General features: G+C 42.6%; 1 protein-coding gene across 7 annotated transcripts in view; it reads left to right on the top strand.

Annotated features, from left to right (window-relative positions):
* LOC144527897 (EH domain-binding protein 1-like protein 1) overlaps positions 1-18,745 on the top strand; it is a 28,411-nt gene that overhangs the window by 2,549 nt on the left and 7,117 nt on the right. For 2 of the 7 annotated variants that reach the window (XM_078266221.1, XM_078266222.1), the window contains exons 2-14: positions 1,567-1,624; positions 2,260-2,355; positions 2,698-2,751; positions 2,853-3,031; positions 3,251-3,369; positions 7,057-7,122; positions 7,882-8,059; positions 9,164-9,499; positions 9,656-11,251; positions 11,983-12,252; positions 12,416-12,928; positions 13,253-13,357; positions 14,216-16,396. In XM_078266221.1, the coding sequence (XP_078122347.1) occupies positions 1,567-1,624; positions 2,260-2,355; positions 2,698-2,751; positions 2,853-3,031; positions 3,251-3,369; positions 7,057-7,122; positions 7,882-8,059; positions 9,164-9,499; positions 9,656-11,251; positions 11,983-12,252; positions 12,416-12,928; positions 13,253-13,357; positions 14,216-16,396 (5,751 nt within the window). The remainder of the gene's footprint in view (positions 1-1,566; positions 1,625-2,259; positions 2,356-2,697; positions 2,752-2,852; positions 3,032-3,250; positions 3,370-7,056; positions 7,123-7,881; positions 8,060-9,163; positions 9,500-9,655; positions 11,252-11,982; positions 12,253-12,415; positions 12,929-13,252; positions 13,358-14,215; positions 16,397-18,745) is intronic. The other 5 variants (XM_078266223.1, XM_078266225.1, XM_078266224.1 and 2 more) reach the window with 5 other exon arrangements.

The following is an 18,745-nucleotide window of genomic DNA, read 5'->3' as shown; positions in this document are numbered from 1 at the left end:
GCTTTATGTGAGTTTCAGCTAATTGTTTAGCTGTCTGGCCCACAACTCTACTGTTTTGGTTGACTCTCATCGCACTAATAGTGTCGTTGTTACCCACTGTATTTTACCTACTCAGCACCAGAAGGCAGACAAAGTTAGGGACTAGCTGGTGAACAATATTGGAGCATTTAGACCCAGATAATATCCTTAATGAGTTGGTAGCGACCAAATAATAATCTTGCAGGGTTATCTTTACAAATATTTCCACTGCTCCTAATCAGCAAAACATTTTTTTCAAATGATGCATGACTGGAAGAACAATATATCTTCACAAGCTCTATTGGATATAGGAAACAAAAATACATAGGGACCAAAGATAAGAGGGCCCGGCAGTTTGTACATGACAACAGTCAGAAAATGATAAAGTGATGTTGACAGTGGCACAGACATAATTAAATACTTAGCAACAGGCTATTTTTAGAGTGCTTTATGTGACAAAACATGAGATGCCATTTAGTGAGTAAGTATTGCCTGTAAATGTTTGTGTTCTGTTTTTACAGTAATATCACAAACACTAAATGCTGTTTAAAACAAACATTTTAACTCAAATGGGGGGGTAATGTTTAACACTCATCTAGTCAGCTGTGGAATATAACCATTGTCTGCTGAATGACAAAACTCCAACCACAATTACAGTAATTACATGTTGCTCAACTGCATTACACCAGTAATGCTCGCCCATGTAAAACCCATTGTCACTGAGCTCACTGGTACAGAAGATGTGTTTGTGTCTGTGTTTAGGATCATACTTTCTTGTCTTCTGTTTGTGCTGTTCTTTTCTTCTTCCTCCTCTCTCCCCTCCTCTTACGCTCTGGGCCTGTCAGGCTATTTCTGATGCCACTCCTGACCCGCTAACACACATAGAACACAAACACAGCATGTACTAATATTCTAAAGAACATCCATAGGTCTTAAATAGTTATACAGATAGAGTTGGCTGTGAGGTTTGAAGAATACTATGAATTTTCCTATGTGTGTGTTATGTTGTAAACGGGGTTCCGTCTTCCTTTGCGTGCTGCCTCACATTCACATAGACTCACATGACTCCAGTTTCACTTCCTGTGCTGCAGAGGAGAGGACTGAGAAAATACACATGTACACATGTTACCAACACACACATATACAAAACGACAGGCACACACAGTACTCACACACACATACTATTGTGTAGCCTAATTACCGATAAACAGCTGCACAAGAAAACAGCTTTACCAGGGCGATCACAGCCATCTGCATAAACACTCACACACACACACACTCAAATCAGTGACTAATCTTTGACTCCAAGTTACAGTATTATTATTATTCACATATTCAGCAGTGACTCACCAGACCTTCTATTAGGACCTTGTGTTGTCTCATTTGTATAATATCAACTTCATTTGAAGACCTAAAAGTTTGAACATGGTCATATGTATTATCCATGTGTCTTTCTAAAGTTACCAATGTTGACTGTGAAACTCAAGTAACAGCATTCAGCAAGATGTCATTTCTGTGTTTTGATCTATGTTTTGTATGTTTCTGTAGGCAACCAGACAAACTAAGGGTGGTGTGGACCAGGAGGAACAGACGCATGTGCTCTAAGGTGAAACCACTGAACCTTCACAAACACACACACACACACACACACACACACACACACACACACACACACACACACACACACACACACACACACACACACACAGAGTCTCCAGTGGTGGAAAGTAACTAAATATTTGAGTATTTTGAGCTACTTGTACTTTACTTGAGTATTTCCATTTTCGCGATACTTTATACTTCTACTCCACTTCAGAGAGAAATATTGTACTTTTAACTGCACTACATTTATTGATTCTGATTATGAAAACAAAATTTAATCAACAACAGTTCCAAAGTATTTTTATAGATTAAAATACCCAGCAGTATGTAAAGTTTTAAAATGAGCTCCACCTTTACCAGCCGCAAGAGTATAACGATGCTTACACATTAATGCATCAATAATTATCATACAACTATATAATATATATTATTCTTAAATTAGTGGTTCTGCATAATGAGTCCTTTTACTTTTGGTATAAGTATATTTTGATGCTAATACATTTACTTGAGTAACATTTTGAATGCAAGTAACAGAGTATTTCTACACTGTGGTGTTGCTACTTTTACTAAAAGAAGAAGTAAAGATCTGAAAACTTCATCTGCCACTGATAGTCTCACCAATGTTGTTTTGTTGCACAGCTCCACAGTTGGCAGCCTGGAATCAAGAACCCCTACAGGGGCATGGTGGTGTGGCCTGTCCCAGAAAACATCGACATCTCTGTTACACTCTTCAAGGTACCAAAACCAGAATACACCGTTTACACTGTACACGTACAAAAGGGGAAATTAGAGGACAATATAACCAATGCACATGCTTCCATACATGCAGGGCACAATGGGTCACTGAAAATATTTGGTAAACAAATAAAGAATAATATACATGTGTCACATTTACTAATGTAACATAAAGAGTCTGTGTTATACAGTCAGATGAGTAAATTCATGCATTCATTAGATGGCGGCATTTACAAGGAAATAGATGCATGAAACAACAGATACACAGGTGGATGTATGTGCGTATAAGAAGTGGAGAGGATGTTTGACTGCAAATGTTATTGTTTGTTCTCTTCTCTTCAGGAGGTCAATGCTGACGAGTTTGAGGACAAAGAGTGGACTTTTGTCATTGAGGGTGTAAGTATCTATTGACTACTGCACCTCTGCTTTTGATTCTTTAGATTGATATGATTCAAAATACTATACGTATCGTGGTTGTATTTGTTGGTCATAAAAAGGAGAACAAGGGGCATCGTAAGGTGCTGGCATCAGCAGACATCAACCTGAAGCGGTTTGCCAGTCAGACGCCGACCCAGACTGACCTGACGCTGACGCTGAAGCCGCTGTCCGTCAAAGTGGTGGAGGCCACGCTCAAGCTGTCGCTGTCCTGTGTCTTCGTCCGAGAGGGGAAAGCCACGTGAGTGCTAGTTTTATCCCAGACAGTAGTACTTCAACAATACATACGTGAGAGTTTTTTATGTATTCGTGTATACTTGTTGTGAGTAACAAAACTCCACTTTGGTGGTTAGTAAATGAAGCCTCAACCACATTTGATATACTAACCATATTATTTATCAAAAGGAATGTTTCCTCTGACTGTGTGATAAATGTTTGCTCTCATGTCCTTGTTCCTCAGTGACGAAGACATGCAGAGTCTGGCCAGCCTGATGAGCGTCAAACCCACAGACATCGGCAACCTGGACGACTTCAATGAGAGTGATGAAGATGAGGACAAGAAGTCTGTCACTGCTGCCGGTAGGCAGACGTACACAAACACCTTGCTTCTTCTCTCTGATCTTCACTCTGAAGTTTTTCTTCTGACATTTCTTTCTCATCTACCTTCTTTTTCCTCCTGGCACTTCTTCTGCTCTCCTCTTTTCTGGCCGCTGCAGTCGTTCCACACACTCTAACTCGCCCAAATCGCCCTGCTCCCCCTCCACCTGACAAGCGAGACTTCACTGGATCCACTTTTCCAGTCTCAGGTAGCTTCCTTTTGCCCTTTCTTTCACCCACTCCTGCTGTTTGTTTCTCTTGCCAGAGAAGAGGAGGAGGTGTGAACAGGAACTCTCTCTCCCCCTGTCTGTTATTGGGATGCTCAGGTTATATAACAATATTTCACACACTCATGCCATTTGTTCGGCATACCACATATTTCTCATCTCGACATTAATGAGAATCATGTGATGATAGACTAATGCCACCAATGTATTTGAAGTTTGTTTGGAGGCATGCATAGCTTCAGCTGCAACATGGCACATAGCGGTTATTGTGAGAGACATTACTGTAATAACATGAAGTGTAACGCAGCTCAAGTCATAACTCTGACATCAGACTACTTGTTTGTTTTTTTGAATAAATTAAATTAAATGTTCACGGCCCTTTTCAAATATTGCTACATTTACTGTTCATCTTGTATGGTGTATCCCATAGCTGGTACAGTTGTAGTGCACTACAATATTAATATTTAGAAAAATACAAAAAAAGTAGCAAATGAAAAAGAAAATCTAATTGTATGGCCTTTAGGTGTACATTCTTATCCCAATATGCACCTGGGATGGAAGATGTATGCAGATAATTTACTTAAGCAGGAGTAGTAATACAAAAATGTAAAAAATAATATAATAATATACAAGTCCTGCATTTAAAATGTTACTTACTGTAAGTAAAAGTACAGACGTATTAGTAAAAGTAATCATGCAGATTGGCCTCTTTCATCTTGTTATAACTATATAGGTTTATTATCACTGATAATGATTACACATACTAATGTGAGCAGCATTTTTGTTGATGTTGGTTATTATAAATACTTTATGAAATGTTGGGCTGTTTAATCTACAAAAATCTCCACTCTTATAAAGTCCTAAAATGCACAATAAGGTTTTTAATATAAACGTAAATGTAATAAGAAGAATAAGAAATACATTTTTTAAAAAGGAATGAAAGTTGAGTTTAGAACATTATGAAATAAATTAATTTGCGTTAAAACAGGTTTTACAGTACATACAAGAAAGTAAAATCAAATCAAATAAAGTCAAATAATCTGCAAATATACAAAGTAACCCAAAACCATAGCTGTCAGATAAATGTAGTTAAGTAAAAAGTACATGATTTCCCTCTGAAATGTGGTGGAGTAGGAGTATAAAGTAATAGAAATGGAAAAACTACCTCGTAAAGTACCTCAAAACTGTACTGAAGTACAATACTTAAGTACATGTACTGAGTTGCTTTCCACCGCTGATGTACACATTTACAGCTAAAAATGTGAGTCATATCGTCGTTGACTCCCATTTGAAATCCCAGTTAATCACAGTTCATTTTATTTTCATTTTCAATTCATGACTTTTTCCTTCTGTCTTTTTCATCATTTCGCGAAAATCAACTTTCACTGATCTTCCATCCATCTACTTATCCAGCCTGTGGTCGAGATGGCGGTCCTCCCAGTCCTGCAGTCCACTCCCGCCCTCCTCTACCAATCGCTCCTCGCCCCTCGCCCCGTCGCAGCCGACACCCCTTTGCCACCAAACCTGTCCAGTCAGAGCTCCAACCTTCCCCTGGCCCCTCACCCCAGCCTTCACCCAGATCCAAGCATAAAAAAACATCCAACCCTCTTCTTCCTGAGGCTCTTGCTTCTTCTGACCCCCTACTTAATACTCCAAGCTCCCAGCTCCCAGCAACTACTCCGTCAATCCAGAGTGCCTCCTCTGTCCTGCCTATCTCTGATGTGTCTCCTGTAAATCCTCCATCCCCCAAATCCTCCGAAGCACCCATAATCACGCCTTCTTCCCAAAACATTTCCTCTTCCCTTCATTCTCCATCTCCCAAATGCTCTGAACCTGTGCCTACTTTACCTGCTGCCTCAGTGGAGCCTTCTTTAGCAGTGCACTCTGTTACCCTGAATTATCCTTCAAATACCCCCTCTAAACTGCCCTTTAAGCCACCCAGTGCCTCTGAAACAGGCCTTACCTCATTAACTCCCAAACTTCCCTCCCCTGCATTGTCATTACCCAAGAATATCATAATATCATCCTCCAAGGCTCCCCAAAAGTCTTCTCTCACTGAATCCACCACTCACACCCATAAGACCACATCTACTGACTCCCAGCCTCTCCCACCTAAATCCTCCTCTCCCTCAAAGCCCTCCCTGTCCTCTGAGCCTCCATCTGCTCACCCTCCACTCACCCGGACCGTCTCTCAGCCTCCCTCTCTGCCCAGAATCTTCCAGTCAGGCTCAGGAAAAGGTATCAACATGGCTGGCTGGCAGATAGGCATGCTGCATGCTTTCGGATTCCTTATGTGTGATGGTTTGATGTTGTGTTCCACATGATTTCATTCCCATGTTACTTTACACAGTCAAAACAGTGTAGTATACTACTTATGTACAGTGTGGTGTGTTGTGAGGAAGATCAGCTTGTCCTAATATCAGAATTCAGATCAGAGTTAAACATCTGAACGTTTGTCAGTGCTGCAGTACCTCAGGCAATGAGAACAAAGGAAAGTTTTGTAGCCGCTTGAAATGTGCTAATATGGTATCTGCTTGTTTTCTGTTATTTCTTTCTCCATTTTTTGCCTTTTAACTTTTGAATTCAGTCTGTGTGATGCTGCAGTCGAGTTTTAAGTGGTTTCACTGTAACTGTAAATGATGTTTTACTAAGTTCAAAGGCTAGTTAGTCTGCTATGGGATTGCCTCTGTTTTGATTATTACCAGTGTAGCATACTCACAAGCCCAGGATGACGGTTTATTTAAATATTTATCTCACACCATCGGGGAGGTGAATCTTATCCAAAAGTTTGACCGCTCTGTTTCGATCCATGCTCACAGACTTCTCTACATCTAACTAGCACCACGTTATAAACTTCTTTATAAATGTGCACTAAAACTGCCCTAAGAATACTATCAGCTGTTAATAATACGAATATATCTAATTGTATAATAATAACTAATGCATGCAATACCAAATATAAACATAACCCTAGTGTAGTCTACCCATAATTCACTATTCAGTATATACATAAAACAATTGTATGTATTTAAATGATACAGAAACATCCATGATACAACATATACAATTTGATTATTACAAGTATGTGCTTTACTGGCTCTTACAAAACTCTTCTTGTTGTTCTACATACTTTTGAAATCCAAACTTTTTGGAATTATTGAACATAAAGAAAATTAAATATTGAATTTGAAAATGATATTGTTGTACAGTAATAGCATTTGGATTACTTTGACACTGTTAAACACTGTTGAGACTGCAGCAAACAGTTTGCTCTTGACAGATATGGATCACTTCTGAGGTGTAATATAATTAGTAAAATGCACAATGTCAAATTTGCTATGCTGTTCCCCTTTCACTCTTTGCCTCTCGTTGACTATACATTGTTTTCTCTTAATTCCTCTTGTTCATCACTGCTCTTTCTACCCTCCTGTCCTCTCCTCAGTTTCTGTGTCACATCAACGGTGCCCCCTGGAGGTTCAAACTGCTGATGATCCTACTTTAGCCTCTGGTTGGTCTTTAGACTTGACTAAAGAGATGCTAGTCTGTTACAAATATTATTTTCAAGTCTTTCAAAAGCTCTTTTTCTTTTCTCATTCTCTGTTTTGCTTATAATGTCTTTCATCGTCTGTCCTCTCTACTAGGCCGTGCTCACATGTTCAGACCTCAGGTTGTCAAGTCAATCGCTCGTCCCTCCTCTCCCTCTCCTTTTTCCGTTGATACCCCTCCTCTTCCTAAATCTCACCCCTCTATCTCAGAGTCAGGTAACCAATGTCAAAAATATGGCAACTCCTCTTATTCTCATCTCCTCGTCTTCTCCCACCATCTTCCGGCTTCATCTAATTTCTCCAATATCTCGCTCTACCTCATCTTCCCTGTCCTTCCTCTCTGCTTCCCTCAGGTGCTCAGGGGGCGTGGTTAACATCTGGTAGTGACATCACCCCTATCCCTCTGCTGAGTAGTCCCGATCTTGATGCCCTCTGTGACCCCGAGGCTCCAGCCCTTACTGCCTCCCTTCCACGATCCTCACTCACTCGCTCCTCTTCTCTTTCCACATCTGTTTTGTTCTCCTCTCCTAACCCTCAGCTCACTGTCTGTCCTTCTGCTCCTCCCGCTCTGATCAGCTGCTGTCAGTCAGGTACAGCAGCCAACTAATCAAACAATCTCCTTTCTGTGTTTATTTCAGCCAAGACAGTGCTTTTTGACATGTGAAAATGTCTCATTTGGAAGCAGATTTTTACCAAAATATCCTTGCTTTTGCTCTTTATAGGCTCAACGCTCCCCCAGGCAGACAAGGAAACAACTTTGAGCCCTTCGAGCAGAGGCGAGGGTTCTCCTCAAAATAACCGGACAGTAGCCAACATCAGAGTATCCAACCAGCCAATCAGACCAGCCCAGGATTCAAAGGTGGCCATCTCCGAAAACAAACCTGAACCAGCAAGGATCAGGTGAGGTCATGGGATGATAATCACATGAGTGTTTAAATTAGATTGCTTGCTTTGGATGGTCAGAGATATGTTTGGCCCCGAAATGCTGTGTGAAGAGAGAATGTGTCAGCAGACCACAGAGCTGAAGAGGCGTCTTCAAGACTGGTGGCAGCCTCCAGCAGAGCTTGGGAGAAACATCAAAACAGAAAAGATAACAAGCTTTTAAAAAGCCAGAAAGCTCAGATTGTTCTTCTTGTGTTCTCAAGTTGTCTTAAGAAGACCAGACTCGTGACAGCAAGCTGTACAGTTTGAGATGGGCTGCCTGCTGAAATTGCATGATTGTGTAAAGGAATACTTTGGAAATACAATTATTTGGGAAATACAATAATTTGCTTTCAACCAGGGGAGCGTTAGAATGCAATGATTTAAAGTAAAGCCACCTACACATGATAAGCGATTTGCTCTCTGCGCACCGCTAGGTAGGGCACAGAGCAAAGCGCAGAGAGCAAAGTGCAGCGCAGGTATTCGTCATCAAGAGTGGCAAGGAAGCTATTTCCCGTTGCTAGGTAACGACAACTGTTATCTCATTGGTTGTGCTTTTGAAAGGTCAGCGGCAACTAGGTCAAAGTTGAAATAATTTGAACTTTGAGCCCAGCGCCCGTAGGAAATCAATGGAACGGCCAGCGCAAAGTGGTTTTGTAGGCGGCTTTACACAATAAAGACTCCTTAGTATTGATCAGCACCTAATCAAACTCATTATGGTTCAAGTGACGCCAAGCTAACCAACCTTAGTGCTGAGTGAGGCAAACTGCGTTGGTGTGGTTAACAGTTTATCCCTGTTTTTTGCTCAAGAGATTTGTCAAAATATTGCCCAAGGCCTCATCATTGATTTGTGCTTGGTGTTTGAGCTTCCATGATGCTAACAGCTGCTAACAGTTGCAGAGTGTTTTGTACCCTGCCTCCTGTTACACTGACCTTCCAGTACACAGCACTGGAATAATTATCAGGTCTGTAATCTGCTCTGTGGCTTCCTGTTTCCACCCCTAATCACCTCCTGCACGCTCAGCCTTGTGAAACCTCACCCACTCATCTCTGGAGCCTGACTTCCAAAATCTTTGTCCCCAGTCCTGCCCAGTCACAGCTGATAATAGCCCCGCCCCCTCCATGGCCCTTCTCCTGCTGTGAGAGCTCAAGCTCTACCTCTCAGCAGCCCTCCACCAATGTTGTAGCGGCATTCATCACTCCTAAACAGCCAAATGCTCAGGGGGAAATTGATTTGAAAAAGCCAACCAATGGGAAGAGTGTTTTTAAGGCCGAAAAGCCACCACTAGCAAAGCCTGAGCTCGAGCCTGACTTTGACGACATCATCTTTGAGTCATTTAACCAGAGACAAGAATCGGGTGGCTTGTTTCTGGAAGAGGATGACTCTAAACAGGATACTATCAAAAGGTGTCCTATGGGGTGAGTATTCATATTTGCAGATTAAGTCAAGAAACAGAATATGAAAAAATAAGGTTGCAAAATGTGAACTGATAGTGCTGATAATGAAGACACACACACACACACACACACACACACAGATTTAGGATTAAGGAATATTGTTTATCTGTTCTGCAGTCTTGAACAGAAAACCAATGAAAAGGCCGGTGGAGAAAAGCCGTTACTGACGGAGCAGTTAGAGGGAGCAGCGTCGGAGAAGGAGGTGATGATGAAGGCAGAGCAGGAGAAGCAGAGGGAGAAACAACATGAGGAGGAAAGGAGGAGGAAAGAGGAAGAGCAAAAAGTAAATCTCCAGAAGCAGGAAGAGAGGAGAAAACATGAAGAAGAGAAGAAGAGACTGTTAGAGGAGGAGAAGAAGAGGCTCTTACAGGAGGAGGAGGAGGTCAAGAAGGAGAAGGAAAGGAAGAAATGTGAGGAGGAGAGAGTCCTGAGGGAGAGGAGAGACAAACAGGAGAAACTGAGGGAGGAAGAGGAGGAGAAGAGGAAGTGGGGTGAAGAGGAGAGGAGGAAAAGAGAGCAACAGAGGAGACTCCTGGAGGTGGAGGAGGAAAAGGAAAAATTTAGGAGGGAGGAGGAGAGGAGACTTGAGAAAGAAAGATTCATGAGGAAAATGAAAGAGGAGGAGGAGAAAAGGATGGAAGAGAGGAAAGTGTTTGAGGAGCAAAGAAGGGCAATGGAGGAAGAGAAAAAGAGGCTCCTGGAAGAGGAAGAGAGGAGGAGGGTGGAGGAGAAACGCTTGAAGGAGGAGAAAGAGAAGGAGCAACATAAAATGAAAGAGGAGGAAGAGAAAAGAAAGAGGGAGCAAGAGCAGAAAAAACGTCTGCAGGAGGAGGAGAGAAAGAAAAATGAGGCGGAGGAGGAGAGGAAGAAATGGGAGGAGGACCAGGAGAGGAGGAAAGAGGAAGAGAGAAAGAAAAAAGAGGTAGAAGAGGAGAGGAAGAGGAGGGAGGAGGAGGAGAAGAGAGCCAAAGAAGCAGAGGAGAGAAGAAAGAGGGAAGAGGAAGAAAAGGAGATAGTACTCAAAGAGGAGAGGGAGAGGGAGGATAAAGAGAATGAGAGAATCTTAAAGAAGGAGAAGGAAAGGATAGAGAGGAGAAAAAAAGCAGAGGAGAAAAGACGTGAAGAAGAGGAGGAGAGGAGGAAGGAGCAGAAAGAAAAGGAGAGGATGAAACGCGAGGAGGAAAAGGAGAGACGACTGAAAGAGGAGCAGAGAAGGCAAGAGGCAGAGAAGAAGGAAAAGGAGGAGGAAAGGAAAAAGATGGAGGAGGCGGAGGAGGAGAGACATAGAGATGAGAAAGAGAAAGCGGAAAGCAGAATGAAGGAGGAAGAAGACAGGAAAAAGAAAGAGGAGGAACAGAAGAAGACGTTTCTGCAAGAGAAGGAAGAAATGGAAAGGAGAAAGAAGAAAGAGGAGGAGGAAGACAAGAGGAGGAAGAAGGATGGAGCAGCTCAGGTCTGCAGTCTGGAGGCCAACAAGTCAGATGAGGACAAGCAGAAGATGAAAACTCTGATTTCTTCTTCTTCTTCTTTGCCAGCTCTTCCCAGTTTCACACACTCGCCCACAGCTCTTAAAGATGTAACACAAACTCCACTTCCTGATCCTCGCCTCCCTCCTCCAGACAGAACCAGCGTTACATCTGAGCAGCTGCCCTCACAAGACAGAGAGCCGACCCTTCAATCAGTCAATAAACCAAGCTCTGCCTCCAATGAGCGGTGAGTTACACCACTGTCTGGAATAAAAAGCAATCATTTCACTGTGGGTTTTGATTTCTTTTTTTTTCTTTTTTTTTCATCTCAAATAGCTGTCATCTGCTTTCCTAATCAGCAAATTGAATCAATCAGTGTTAGGCTCAAAAGCTTGAAGTCACTTTTAAATTCTACTGATTTTAAAGATCAGTCTTTGTTTTGTTGTTCTGTATTGCCGCACTAAAAGGTATCAAGTTGAGCTGAATCATTCAACATTTCTATTTTGATTATTTCTCTGTTCTTCTGTGGCGATTATGTTGTGATTCTCTGCTCACATAAGACTGTGTTGGTTATCTATGTTGTAGGGGTGGGCAGATCAATCCCCAGAGTATTGATGCTACTGACGCTAAGCCTTGTTTGGGATTTCAATACTAAATTGATACAAAATAAATACATTTCTGTTGTGTCTGCATGTGTTAGTTCAGAGAATTCACACAATAAAAATACATTATTTACCATTACAAGCTGTCTTGCAGTTTAACATGCATGTGATTTACAGACAATAGTCAAAAGAAAATACTAATTGCAAATTATGCCGTGGTATTACTTGGTATCAAATTGTATGGTATTGCCCACCCCTACTATAATTTTCTTCTGTTATTGTTGTTGTTGTATGGCATTCCTCCTCCTCTTTTCTTATTTCTGCTGAACTGTTTTTCTTCCACCACCCCCCCTCTCTTTCTCTCCCCTTATTCCAGTCTGGGGCAACCCTGTCTCTTAAAGGAAGGTTCATTGTCAAACACTGTTGTCCTAGAAAAGAAAATATCTGCCACATGTACTCCACCTGGCATCCGTTCAGGCCCTACTGTTCAGGATAAACCATTCACATTAGAGGTCTTGACCCGGGTGCCATCTCCGCAGAGGCTTGATGCAGAGGTTCCTCTATGGAAAGTGCTAGAAGGGAGAAGTGGGAAAGATACACCTGAAAATATCTCTGCCAAGGAGGGTACAAAACCTTTGTGCAGAGGGTAAGAATGGATGAGGGGAGGTCCGTCTGTCTGTCTGTTTGCTTGCTTTATCTGTCTTTCTGACCATCTGTGTGTCTGTCTGCTTCAGTGACAGTCTGGCTTGTTAATGATGTCGTAGGTAGCAAATATAAAACTTTAATGGCTGTATTTTCCTTTCTTCTAGCTCACAAAGAGAAGATGCTGTTGATGTGGACATCCCTGTCAGGCAGGAGAACCAGTCAATAGCAACAAAAGACTCAGAAACGCATCACATAATCCCACCTCCTGCTGAACCCGCCGCACCACCAGTTAAAGAGGAGCCCAAAGAGCCAGAGGGACCCAGTGTGGAACCAGAAACCTCACCCGAGATTTCCCCCAAACCAGCCGTCGAGCGCACGGCTCTGGCGCTGGAGCCGCTGCTTCCCTCAAAACCAGAACCAGGACTGCGGCCAGAACAAGTTCTCCAGCCATTGGGAAAACCACAACAGGAGGGAGCAGATGAGGAGAAACCAGCCGAGATCGTGACTGGTGGTCAGGAAACTTTCATCAACAATAAGGAGCCAGTGTGCGAGGCAGAAAAGCAGCTGTGGGCGACGGTGGAGGAGACCACAGTGGAGACAGGAGAGGAAAGAGGGATGGAAAGTAGTGAGAGCACTGAAGAGAAGGATGAGAAGCAGGAGGAGGGTGGTGTAGGGGGGTGAGTCAGTGACGGTTCCTTTGTAGCATGGCATTACATGTCTGCTTTTGCTCAAATACAAACACAAACACACTCACACACACACACACACACACACACACACACACACACACACACACACACACCTGCATATGTACTGACTAATGTTCTTTTGTGGTGCTGCAACTTAACCAGTGCTTAGTTGCAATTAACCTCATCTGATGCTGTTCTCTTCATCTCAATTTCTGTCTATGCTGTTAGACTGGTTGTTTAAATGGACATTATGTGATGAGAGCTTTTCATAAGAGTACATTTTGTGTGTGCGTGTGTCTCTGTGTGTGGTAGTGCCCAGAAATGTGCACAGACAGAGGCAGATGTGTGTGTTGCAGAGCAGCAGATGGAGGCGCCTGCTGGCTTTATGTCAGCCGTAGTTGGTGTGTTGTATAGAGGGTGAGTCTCTCTGTCTGCCTGTCTATCAAATGGTTTGTTAGTGTGAGGCGTTATGCATTATGCATTATTTTTTAGACCAAGCTTTAATACAATCAGAACATATTGCCAGTAACTAATAATAATTAGATAACTTTTGGATAATTCAATGACTTTTCAGACAGGTACAATAAAAACAACAAAAACTAGTTATTAGTTCATCAAATACAACCTCAAAAGAGGGATAACATTTTATACAATTGACTGCAATGGTATAATAATAAAAAGTTTTAACTTACAAATATGATTACATATTTAACTCATAATCTTAATTATATCAGAGGTTATTAAAACGTTTTCAAAATATAAAAGTTACATCCCTTATTTAATAATGGCCAGGAAATGTAGCAGTATTACAATCATTCTGCATACATTAACAACATTTTATTTATCTATTTAAAGAGACATTTTAACAAGTTATTACTTTATCTCCATGGCAGTTATTATAGTATGAGTGCTTAATGCTGTGAAAAACTAGAAACAGGTTGGTGTTTTAATACCTGCGCTGTAGATAAACACTGTACATAAAACATTATTTATGAGCTACCTAGAATACACCATCCTGTTAATCTACCATTGTTTCGGTTATTTGGTTATAATCCACTCAGTGAGCTGTTGTACACAATGTGCTGTTAATTTCAGTGTGTCATAGAGAATTTGTCTGGTGCATAGGCTATTTATTGGCTGGTTGTGTTATCTTTCTCTGAGCTGCATGGCACCAGTTTTTAATCATGCCAGAGGTGATGGAAATGCCAGTGGTGAGGTCATTTTAGGGTGAGCCCTGTCTCAGAGTTTTCCTGTCCCTCATGTCTGCCCCTTTAGCTATGAGACAGTGGCCTCCATCCTGCAGACAACTGGACCCACTGATGCAGGTCATCCACAACACTCTGCAGACCAACCACACCTCCTTATAAGTAATGAAGATCAGCCATCTTCACATGAAGTAGATGCAGAGATTCTGCATTCCTCTGAACCAGATGACGCACCACTGATTCCCATTGGTGTGGGCATTTCTCCACCCACGGCCTTCTCTGACACGACAGAAAACCAGACGATTAGTGTACAGACTGGATTAGCTCAGAAACCTTCACATGGGCTAAGTCTGGTGGCAAGTCTGAGACTGGCAGCTAGTGAGCAGGAGAAGGAGCGAGAGCAGGAGAGGGAGAGAGGGGAGAAGGAAAGGATAGAAAGCATGAAGAGGGAGGAAAGAGAGAGGGCAGAGAAGGAGGAGCGAGAAGAGGCAGAGAGGAAAGATGAAGAGGAAAAGGAAAATAAGGAGCGACGGAGGTTGGAAAAGGAGAGAGAAGAGATGGAGAGAGGAAGGATGAAGAGAGAAAAGGAGGAGGAGAGAAAGAGGTTGAAGAAAAGGCAAGAAGAGATAGAGAGAGGAAGGATGAAGAGAGAAAAGGAAGAGGAGAGAAAGAGGTTGGAAAAGGAGAGAGAAGAGATGGAGAGAGAAAGGATAGAGAGAGAAAAGGAGGAAGAGAGAAAGAGATTGGAAAAGGAGAGAGAAGTAATGGAGATAGAAAAGGAGGAGAGAAAGAGGTTGGCAAAAAAGAAAGAAGAGATGGAGAAAGAAAGGATGAAGAGAGAAAAGGAGGAGAAGAGAAAGAGGTTGGAAAAGGAGAGAGAAGAGATGGAGAGAGAAAGGATGGAGAGAGCAGAGGAGGAGAGAAAAGGGTTGGAAAAGGAGAGAGAAGAGATGGAGAGAGAAAGGATGGAGAGAGCAAAGGAGGAGGAGAGAAAGAGGTTGGAAAAGGAGAGAGAAGAGATGGAGAGAGCAAAGGAGGAGGAGAGAAAGAGGTTGGAAAGGGAGAGAGAAGAGATGGAGAGAGAAAGGATGGAGAGAGCAGAGGAGGAGAGAAAAAGGTTGGAAAAGGAGAGAGAAGAGATGGAGAGAGAAAGGATGGAGAGAGCAAAGGAGGAGGAGAGAAAGAGGTTGGAAAAGGAGAGAGAAGAGATGGAGAGAGAAAGGATGGAGAGAGCAGAGGAGGAGAGAAAAAGATTGGAAAAGGAGAGAGAAGAGATGGAGAGAGAAAGGATGGAGAGAGCAAAGGAGGAGGAGAGAAAGAGGTTGGAAAAGGAGAGAGAAGAGATGGAGAGAGAAAGGATGGAGAGAGCAAAAGAGGAGGAGAGAAAGAGGTTGGAAAAGGAGAGAGAAGAGATGGAGAGAGAAAGGATGGAGAGAGCAGAGGAGGAGAGAAAGAGGTTGGAAAAGGAGAGAGAAGAGATGGAGAGAGAAAGGATGGAGAGAGCAAAGGAGGAGGAGAGAAAGAGGTTGGAAAAGGAGAGCGAAGAGATGGAGAGAGAAAGGATGGAGAGAGCAAAGGAGGAGGAGAGAAAGAGGTTGGAAACGGAGAGGAAAGAGCTAAAGAACAATCAAAGGGAGGAGAGGGAAAAGGCAGAGAAAAAAAGGAAGCAGCACATCGAGGGAGAAAAGAAAGAAAATGAAGAGGGGAAGAGAAAGATGGAAAGGGAGAAGAAGAGAAAGGGAGAGGAGAACCGTGTGAGGCAAAGGGAAGAGGACAGCAAAGGAGAGAAACAAGAGATCATTTCTGGTTCTATGTCACTGCAGGAAGTCATGAACAACCAATCAAATGACTGGCCTCCTCTGAGGGAAGCAGAGTTGGATGATATTGCATATGCTGAGAGGCTACAGGGTGATGAAGAGCAGTCAAAAAACAAGTCTGATCCCAAAGAAGTTAGAACTAATACTGAAGTCCAACTGGTTTCGACCAGACTTGCTGATTCTGTCCCTGCAGCCAGACCAACAAGCAAACTCGACTCCAGATCAGTCAAACCCAAAGACTCTGTAATTGCTCTTAAGAAAGGCCTGGATAATCATGGTCTGAGATCGGTTAAAGAAGGAAAATCCAACCTGAAATCTGGAGCCATCCCAGTGTGGTTGAGAGAGGAGGAGGACGAGGAGGTGGAGTATGAGAGAGGACAGGAAGATCTTGGCTCCATCTGGCTAGCTGAGCTGTACATGGAAGGGGATGCAGGGTGAGTAAGTGTGGGTGAGAGGGATAAAAAGCAGCAGGGAGAGAGAGGTGAGTACTGTAACTGGGCCAGCTAAATGAGAGATATCTGCTTGTTGCCTCTTGTGGATCAGAAGACTATGCCTGTGCATTTGTGGAGTATGCTTCCTCCAATAACCGAGGCTTTGACTCAATATACCTGCAGGGAAATAATAATTACTTACTAAGCATTACTATCCTTCATGTACTGAGGGTTTGGCCTTTTACTGCAGATCTTTCTCAAGAAAGAGTTGTGTGTTGGCATGTGAGTCATTTACTGTATGTGTCCCCCTGAACAACATAATTACCATGTTGTTTTATGAAGGAAACTGGAATTTCCACTTCACAACGTGCGTTGGTTATGACTTATAACAGAGGCTTTCAAACTGAGGTGAGAGGGATAGTTGGGGTGGAGGGCAAAGATACTGCGTCAGGTGAAAGAGACAGGATGTTGCTGGTGTTCTAGAAACAATGGGAAGTGAGTTGTGAGAGTTTGGCCGCTGAACACACTTTGCTTCAAATATCTCACTCCTTCTTAGAGTCAAATAAATCTGAACACACAGACATGATACACATATTTTTAGATTTTTTCAGTGTGACTTACACTTTCTGAAGATAGCATTATCTCCAAAACATCTTAGAAATCTCCTTAGAAATCGTAGAAAAAAAGACTGGAATGTGTCGGAACCTGAACTTTTAAAAAACCCTGACCACATATAGCATTGTGCTCAGTTTTTCAAAAGCACTATGATGATTGGATTGGATGTGAAGCTAAATTGCTTAAGGGAACCTGTGTCGGTAAACTGAGTCTGTCCTATATCATTGTTGTAGTCATTTGTACTTGGCTTTGGTCAAACATTCAGCAGTAGTGCAACAAGCATGAAAAAGGGGAAGATGTGCAATGGATGTATCTGCATCTACTTTATGTTTCTGTCCACGATTGTCACTGTGGAAACAGGGGCTGACATCAAGTAATACAGTATTGCCAGGTTCCTTGCGTTTGTTCAGTACTCATTGCAGCTAAATAGCATGTTAATTGGCATGGATACATGGATTGGTTTGGTTATATTGCAGTTCAATGTAGGCTGGAGCATGTTTTAAATTGGTGTTTCACTTTGGTTGAGTCACATATTTTTATGGCTCCAACATGTCCAGTTTGGTATAATCTTGCATAGCCAGACCTCTGTTTGGTCAAACTTGTGGAAGTCTGGGGAAATCTTGTCTCAACAATGGGGATGTAAAGACCTTTGGGAAGCTTAAGATTAGTTGGTGTGTCCTTCTTTAACAAACATCATGCTCTACCCTAAATTACTGTGAATTGGTTTAAAGTCTGGCAACAACCAACTGTGTCTTTTCTAAACAACTTTCATGCTTGAATTTTCTCCGACCTTTGTTAGATTAACAAGGTGGAGCTCTGGCTGCATGAGATGAATGGTGGTATGTTGCCAGAGGGGAATGGAGCATGACAATGATCTGTAGCTGGTCAGTTTTTTCAAAAGCACTTCAGCCTTCAGGTTCAGCTCTGAAATCTCTTTTTCTGTCTTCAGCCCAGGCCACCCATACCTTGCTGGTACCCAGATGCCCTCCTCACTCCCTTCCCGTGGACAAACCTTTAACCAGAGCTCTGCTGCCAGTCAGCCAAATGAACCTGAACACTCTCTAACCAGTCTGGCAGACCGTCCTCATCCTAAACCTCCTTCAGGGTCTAAGCAGGAGGAAGGAATCAGACAGGCAACTAGAGCAAAACCTGCTCCCCAATATAGTGGAGCACAAAATCAGCCGATGAAAGGACATAGAGATGATGTTATCACACAAGCTAGTCACAGCATGGAGGTAGCAGCTAATGAGGAGGGAGAACATGTTCAATCGTCTGTGGTGCCTTGGCCCCTTCCTCTGAGCTCAAACACTGCCAGCATGCACATATACACCGAGATACACACAGACACGAACATCAATAAGATAAACAATGACACAAACATGGTCAAAATAGCTACAGAGTCACACAAGAGTCTTGAAATGAGGGATGATAAAGACATGAGTCACCCCAGTTTAAACAACGCCTCATACGCCTCAAAGAGTGACAGCCCTCACACACAAACACACACCACTGATATCAACCATCTCACCAAAGACCAACAGCTCCAAGAGGAGGAGAGGTTGTTATTGGCTAAAATACATCTGATGACAGGTGACACATCCCCTGTCTCTGGCCCTCACAGTATGAAGCTCCTCATCCCCGACCCCCGTGATATTGACTGTGACACCACAGAGCTTGTTGATCACAGTCAGCACTTGATACCCTGCTGTGAAAGCCTGCAGGAAATATCACTAACCG

The sequence above is a fragment of the Sander vitreus genome, chromosome 13 (assembly GCF_031162955.1).
Source record: "Sander vitreus isolate 19-12246 chromosome 13, sanVit1, whole genome shotgun sequence".
NCBI lineage: Eukaryota > Metazoa > Chordata > Actinopteri > Perciformes > Percidae > Sander > Sander vitreus.
Note: the sequence above shows the minus strand (reverse complement) of the source record. Positions and strands in the feature narration are given on the sequence as shown.